An 8004-nucleotide genomic window follows, 5' to 3' on the forward strand; every position below is an offset into this window, starting at 1 on the left:
TATCAGTATTACATTTCATGAAGATTACCTTAATTAGTTCATTAATTAATTATAACCTTAATTACTAGTGTTTCAAATTGTATTTTTCCCTTTCCTTACTATTTTTTAACTTAACTTACTTAACTTATTTAAATTTTTAACTCCTATACACCTGAGTTTACATTTAGTAAAAATACTGTGTGTAAACATCTATTTCAGAAATATACAATTGAGTTAAAAAGTGTGGGCATCCATGTTTTTCACCATGTACATAAAGTGGTATGAAAGAGTATCTGAACCTTTACTGAATTTCTCACATTTCTGCATAAAATCACCATCAAATGTGATCTGATATTTTACAAAATCATACAGAGGAAAAAACAGTGTCTGCTTCAACTAAACCTACCCAAACATTTATAGGTTTTCATATTTTAATGGAGATAGTAGGGAATCAATGACAGAAGGGGGGGGGGGGATAAATAAGTGAACCCTCTGCCGAAGGAGACTTAAAGAGCAATTGTCAGGTGTGTGCCTAATCACTGATGGGTGGTTTAAAGCTCCCCTGCCCACTATAAAACCCACACCTGGTCAGTATTGTCTCGATGAGAAGCATTGTCTGATGTGCGTCATGGCTCGATCAAAAGAGCTGACTGAAGACCTGCGATCAAGGATGGTTAATTTGTATAAAGCTGGGAGAGGATACAAAACCATCTCTAAAAGTCTGAAATTTCATTGATCGACAGTCAGAGAAGTTATCTAGAAATGGACAGACTTTAGCACTAGTGCATCTTTCCCAAGGAGTGGACATCCACCAAAGATAACACCAAGAGTTCAGCGCAGAATACTCAGAGAGGTAAAAAAGAACACTAGAGTGTCTGCTAAAGTCATACAGAAATCACTGGCAAATATCTATGCACACATCGATTATATGTAAAACTATGGCCAAAATGGTGTTTATGCGAGGACTCCACAGAGGAAGCAACTGCTGTCCAAAAAAAAAAAAACATTGTTGCTTGTTTATTGTTCGCAAAAAGGCACTTGGACACTCCACAGAGTTTTGGCAAAATATTTTGTGGACTGATGAAACCAAAGTTGTTGTTTGAGAGTAACACACAACGTCATGTGTGGAGGAAAAATGGAAACAGCTCACCAACATCAACACTTCATCCCCACCGTGAAGCATGGTGGAGGGAGCATCATGATTTGGGGCTGTTTCGCTACTTCAGGGCATGGACAACTTGCAATCATTGGAAGAATGAATTCAAACGTTTATCAGGATGTTATGCAGGAAAACCAGAGGCCGCCTTTCAGACAGTTGAAGCTAAAAAGAGGATGGATGCTGCAACAATACAATGATCCAAACCACAGATGTAAATCAACTTCAGAATGGTTTCAGAAGAACAAAATACACAATCTGGAGTAGTCAAGTCAAAGTCCAGATTTGAACCCCATTGAGATGCCGTGGCATGACCTAAAGATTCATGCCAGACATCAGGTATCTGATTGAACGACTGCAGTTTTGTAGAAAAGAATGGGCCAAGATTAGTCCTGATCGATGTGCCAGACTGATCAGCTACAGGAAGCGTCTGGTTGAAGACGTGTATTAAATATGATGGTTCACTTACTTATTTTTCCCCCTTCTGTCATTGATTCCACACTATCTTCAATAAAAAATGAAAACCTATAAATGTTTGGGTAGGTTTAGTTAGCAGACACTGTTTTTTTCATCTGGATGATTTGACAAAGATCAGATCACATTTGATGATGATTTTATGCAGAAATATGGAAATTCCAAAAGGCTCAGATACTTTTTCATACCACTTTAGCTATCCTAATTATAAAATAAAAAAGTTAGAGACGGGTACGGTTTAATTTGTTACATTGTTGTTGCATTTGAGATTCAAATGTACAAAGCGATTTGATTTACTCTGTGTAGTCTTTAAAGCAGAATTGTGTTCCTTCAGTGTAGCGCTGCCAAATTCTGACTGCGCACGGAATTAGCTTTAAATTACAACTGAAACCCAGAGAGCACCCTGAAAATAGAATTAAAAAATGTATATATCTTCACGCATCTGACTGAAGATTTCAGATGATAAATATTCTTTAATAAATGTATGTCATCATAAATTACACATAAAATACAAAGAGGGGTATTTCTTCATGTCTTACAATTGTTAATAGCTCCAATTTGGAATTTTACAAGGTGATCTTTTCTTCTATTTCCACACATCCATCCAATTAATTTCAATGCTAGGGTATCTGAAAAGAACCTTTACAAGCACAGGGTTGATGTGTAAAGTTCTTTAAAAAAAGCCCAAATTTTAAATTCAGTTCCGCAATCCAAATGGACTTTTCCTTCAGTGAGAGAGCACTTGCTCAATAAAGGTATATTACATGATCTTTAAGGAAAATAGTTCATTGGTCCTTGTGTTTCAAAGTGGCCCATAGATACTGTTGTGTTCCTCAGTAATTCTATTGACTGTAGGGCTGTTCTGTGGGGATCCAGGGCCACGGGGCACCACACTATCACCCAGGGTGATCTTTGCTTGGTTTGTGCTGATGCGCTCCACAATGCTGGTTAAACAGTCCAAACTGGAAAGGAGTGATGGTGCACTCTTGCTGGAATCTGGAAAAGGGAATAAAATGTCTGTTGATACGTAGTGTTGAGTTCCACAAACAAAAGAGCCCAATGGGAGGCTAAAATAAAAGTTTTAAACTTGTTCTTTTACTACAGTCATGCAGTTGTTTTTGATCAAATTTGATCATACATCAGCGAGGATGAGTCAGATAAAGCAGAAAAGGGAAATTGGTCTATAGAAGGAAGGTGACATTGATATAGACACAAAAAAGGGAAACTGACCATATTTTGTCTCGCCATAGTAAGAAGCGTCAGTGTTTTCACTCTTGGTTGAGCAGGGAGTGAAGAAATCCACCTGAGGAAAATTTGAACAGTCAGTGATCGGGACAAGCCACTTCATTCAAGGAGTGAACATCTGAAGCTATTTGTGATACTACACTTTAATATATATGTTTTTTGTTGGTTTTTTTTGTTTTGTTTTGGGTGTTGAAGTCATTTTGAGTAGCTGCTGTAGTATGTTATCAAGTTTATTAAAGTAAATTAGGCAATTCTGTTTGAGTTTGAAGACTGAAAGCAAGCCATATAGCACAAGTTCACATTTTATGAGCTTTTCAGCTGTTTTTGGACTCACCATGCCATCAGAGCAGTTGGAGCGGGGGCTGGAGACGTCTGCACTTAAGTGTTCAAGCGCTGGGTAGAAGCTGTCCTCCTTGTTTGACCTCAGCAGAGCCTGCAGAGACTCTATATAGTCGATTGCGTTTCTCAGGATCTCCACTTTGGGAAGCCTTTGGTTGGGGTTGGAAGCCGAGCAGCGCTTCAGGGTCTCAAACGCGTCGTTGACCTTACTCAGTCGTCGCCTCTCTCTCATTGTTGCCGCCTTCCTCCTGTCTTCATGTGTTGACTTCTTCTTGCATGCTTTGCAGGCCCATAGTAAGCAGTTCTCTCCCTGGTGGAATTCCCGCGGAGCCCTCACATGCTTGTCTTCCGCCACCGGGACTTGATGATGGTTATGGTAATTCTGATGGTCCCGCAACTTGGGTGTCACAGCATTATTTTGTTTGCCATCCAGGTCATCGAAAAAGTTCACATCCCCAGCGTTGAAGCGAAGGTCCTCGTAGAGCTCTTCGGGAAATGAGAGAGGGAAAGAAAAATCATAAAGATCCATTTTCCTTTGACAGAATGTGAGATTTTTTGCAAGTTCCTCTTGTGAGTTCCAAAATAATTCAGTTTGTGAAAAAAACATAAGAAGAAAAGGGAATGTGTCTCTCCCTTTAAAGTTATTTTGCTTGCTAAGCATCAGTCTGTGATACTTCACTCCCGCACTGATGACTGTTTATATTAAGTAACTGTCACTTAAGGGGCGGGGCATTGATGTTACTGACCAGTGAGGAGAGGGGTGTGTGTTTGTAGCGATAAATGCAATCCAGTTTAAATAAACAACAACTGCAAAGCAAATCTGTGTTAACCTGTTATTCAGTCTTTGTCTATATCTGATGTGTTTGAACTAAAACAGAAGTGAAATAATCTTCTGGAACCGATCAGATTTCAAATATCAAAAAATATGACAGTTCTGGGGATGCAGAAAATGAATGAATGAATGAAACAAAGCATATGTTTTACATGTTGCTTTTAATTAGAACTGTTGAAGTTTTGCATTGTGGTTTAATACTTTCAATTAAGCAAGTGATTGAATTTAAATATATATGGCGGAAAACACTCAGGTGACTTGAAGTTCCGCTCTGAGACCCCCAATTTGGCCAACTTTCAAAGTTGTCCGATATGCATGTGTAATACATCATTGGAAAGCTTAAAATCTCAATTTTCTGGGCATTTCTGATTTTTTTTTTTTTTTTTAAACAGCAAAACCCTATCTGGAGGTGAGAACACGCGAGAGCAGAATTAAAGACGCCATGACTTTACCGAGATACTATCGCGTACTTACCTTGTTTCGATCCAAAAACTCCATGTAGCATGTATCACTGAGTGTCAAGACACAGCTGTGAATGGCCACAGCTGGATTTTTGGGGGATTTTATGGGTGAAACATGGTAATACAACAAGGGTCGCGATGCAGAAGTTGCAGACATCAAGGAGTCGTCGAGATATTCTTTTTCATATAATTACCCTTTTAAATGTTGATTTTCAATTTTTCGTTGTTTGGATTGATTATCTATCATCTAATCGGAGAAAATGCGATAATAACAAAAAAAAAATACAATTGAGCGATAGTTATGAGGTAGATATCCATGACTTTTTTACAGACACCATTCTTTTCATTGTGACGTAATTTGTTTAAAAGTTTAAAAATATGCGAGTGAATAATTTTTTTAAGTGATTTTTTTTTTTTAACGAAATATCAGACATCAATTCATGATTCTGAGCCAAAAATGACAGACATTTTGAATAATAAATATAATGAATTACCTACGTTTTATGGATGGGTTGAAACAAACGCGGTTGCTCGACGTCTGTAAACGGGGGTTTTGAGGGTAAAACGGACAAATTAAAAATAGTTTGGGGGCTTAATGCACCATGAATCTGCTATGGCAGCATATATACCTACTGTTCTATCAAACACAACAGTTCTTTTGGCTTAAAATACAGCAGTTTTTTAAAGAGGGGTGCAAGAGCAGAAGCGGCTTTTTCAGCCTTGTCTGTTTTTTCAGCCATATATATGGTAGAAAACATAGACTGAAGACTGAAAAAGCACCCCTCTTTAAAAAACTGCTGTATTTTAGGCCAAAAAAACTGTCGTGTTTGATAGAACAGTATGTCTATATGCTGCCATAGCAGTTTCATGGTGCATTAAGCCTCCGAACTATTTTTAATTTGTCTGTTTTACCCCGATGACCCTTGTTTACAGACACCGCGCAACTGCTTTTGTTTCATCCCAGGCATAAAAAGAAGCTAAGTAATTATATTTATTATTCAAAATGTCTGTCATTTTTCGCTTAGAATCATTAATTGATGTCTAATATTTAGTTTAAAAACAAAAAAAACTTTTTAAAATGATTCACTCGCATATTTTAAACTTTTAAACAAATTACGTCACAATGAAAAAATATTGTCTGTGAATAAGTAACGGATATCTACCTCATATCGTTTAATTGTATTTTTTTTTTGTTACTGTTTTTGTTGCCCGATATTTTAGATGATAAATAATGGTGCATTAAGCCTCCGAACTATTTTTAATTTGTCTGTTTTACCCCGATGACCCTTGTTTACAGACACCGCGCAACTGCTTTTGTTTCATCCCAGGCATAAAAAGAAGCTAAGTAATTATATTTATTATTCAAAATGTCTGTCATTTTTAGCTTAGAATCATTAATTGATGTCTAATATTTAGTTTAAAAACAAAAAAAACTTTTAAAAATGATTCACTCGCATATTTTAAACTTTTAAACAAATTACGTCACAATGAAAAAATATTGTCTGTGAATAAGTAACGGATATCTACCTCATATCGTTTAATTGTATTTTTTTTTTGTTACTGTTTTTTGTTGCCCGATATTTTAGATGATAAATAATCGATCCAAACAAAGAAAAATTGGAGGGAAAAAAATGTTTAAAAGGGTAAATATATAAAAAAGAAAATCTTGACCACTCCTTGGTGTCTGCGATTTCTGCATCGGGACCCTTGTTATATTATCACGTTTCACCCATAAAATCCCCCCAAAAATCCTTGACACTCAGTGATACATGTTACATGGGGTTTTTGGATCGAAACAAGATAAGTATTGTGATAATATCTCATAAATCATGGCATCTTTAGTTATGCTCTCTCATGCTCTCACCTACAGTTAGGGTTTTGCTGTTTATTTATTTTTTTAATGGCCTCCTGTTCAAAATTTTTCATTCCTCAGAAAATTGAGATTTTAAGCTTTCCAATAATGTATCACACATTCATAATGTACCATAGACTTTATACTATATATATATATATATATATATATATATATATATATATATATATATATATATATTTTTTATATATATAATAAATATCGTGACAAAGATAACATCACATTATTATACTAAGTTGTAGCTTGTTCTGTGCAGAAAATTCTTATGTTTTGCATTTTTTCTTTTCGTTTTTCAAAGATTGTACATACTTTAATAGTATATTTTTTCATAAAACTTCCCAATTGGAGTGTTTAAGAAAACAAAACCTGTATTGCTGTTGACATTACTTATAATGTAAATAAGTGTTGAATGTAGTTTTGTGAGCGTACCATTAACCGGGACAGTCTTGGTGCTTCACTCCTGCTGAGGAGATCACAAGGACCTAAGTTGGTCTCTGATCTGATGAGGACAAACACCCCCCAGTGAGGGTCATCCCTGGACAACAGTTTAAGGCAAGTTGTCTGAACAGGTGACATGACGTAAACTCACTGGCAGATTCAGTTCTCAGTAGTTAAAGCTGAATAGTTTGTTTGAAGTTCTCGTCCGCTGTGATTTTCTTTCCAGTTATCTTTTGCTTAACAAAATGTTGTCTTAAATATAAATTAACAGGTCTGTTTCGGTTCTTTAAACAACCTCAAGTGTCTTGTTTATGTATCCTGTGTACTTCAGCGAGATGTTTTAAAGCTTTGGTTTGGAGCAAGAGCGCGGTGCTGAAAAGCACATCTCTTAACAGTTTAATGGGATGGCAGAAGTTTAAATTTAGCAGCTCGTGAAATCCAAGACCAGTGACCTTTGAGCTTCAGAGGGTATTATCAGGAGATAATTCACCTCCTAACCGTGAGACTTATTCACACTACAAATTGTTGAGTGCTACGAAGAAGGTGGCAATCTATTAGAATTGGCTGCCATATCCACTACACTAGCGCATCCATGTTCCAAGAATTTCTACAACTGGACACTTGGGTCCTACTACACCTGTTGACACTGGCTGAGAAGCAGCAGCAAACATATACGCATTTATATATATATATACTGTATATATACAGTGGGAAGAACAAGTATTTGATACACTGCCAATGGGAAAACCCATTGTCAGTGTATCAAATACTTGTTCTCCCCATTGTACATATATATATATATACAGTGCCTTGCAAAAGTATTCGGCCCCCTTGAATCTTGCAACCTTTCGCTACATATCAGGCTTCAAACATAAAGATATGAAATTTAATTTTTTTGTCAAGAATCAACAACAAGTGGGACACAATCATGAAGTGGAACATTTATTGGATTATTTAAACTTTTTTAACAAATAAAAAACTGAAAAGTGGGGCGTGCAATATTATTCGGCCCCTTTACTTTCAGTGCAGCAAACTCACTCCAGAAGTTCAGTGAGGATCTCTGAATGATCCAATGTTGTCCTAAATGACCGATGATGATAAATAGAATCCACCTGTGTGTAATCAAGTCTCCGTATAAATGCACCTGCTCTGTGATAGTCTCAGGGTTCTGTTTAAAGTGCAGAGAGCATTATGAAAACCAAGGAAC

At 36.5% G+C, this 8004-nt stretch overlaps 1 protein-coding gene across 1 annotated transcript; it reads right to left on the reverse strand.

Moving 5' to 3' along the window:
* Window positions 1–2411: 2411 nt before the first annotated feature.
* LOC130920271 (myoblast determination protein 1 homolog) lies at window positions 2412–3722 on the reverse strand. Its single transcript, XM_057843365.1, has 3 exons — window positions 3189–3722; window positions 2840–2912; window positions 2412–2605 (listed from the first exon to the last, which is right to left on the reverse strand). Exons 1-3 carry the CDS (start codon window positions 3720–3722, stop codon window positions 2412–2414), a joined length of 801 nt encoding a protein of 266 aa, XP_057699348.1.
* Window positions 3723–8004: the final 4282 nt, after the last annotated feature.

Source organism: Corythoichthys intestinalis, chromosome 1, assembly GCF_030265065.1.
Source record: "Corythoichthys intestinalis isolate RoL2023-P3 chromosome 1, ASM3026506v1, whole genome shotgun sequence".
Taxonomy (NCBI): Eukaryota; Metazoa; Chordata; class Actinopteri; order Syngnathiformes; family Syngnathidae; genus Corythoichthys; species Corythoichthys intestinalis.

Bases quoted from the DNA above. Each gene is read 5' to 3' on its own strand.
- LOC130920271 (XM_057843365.1), bottom strand. From the start codon at position 3,722: ATGGATCTTTATGATTTTTCTTTCCCTCTCTCATTTCCCGAAGAGCTC. The intron at 2,913-3,188 runs GTGAGTCCAAAA...AATTTTCCTCAG, and splicing joins CCAACTGCTCTGATGGCATG to GTGGATTTCTTCACTCCCTG. The intron at 2,606-2,839 runs GTCAGTTTCCCT...TCCCTTTTCCAG, and splicing joins CTATGGCGAGACAAAATATG to ATTCCAGCAAGAGTGCACCA.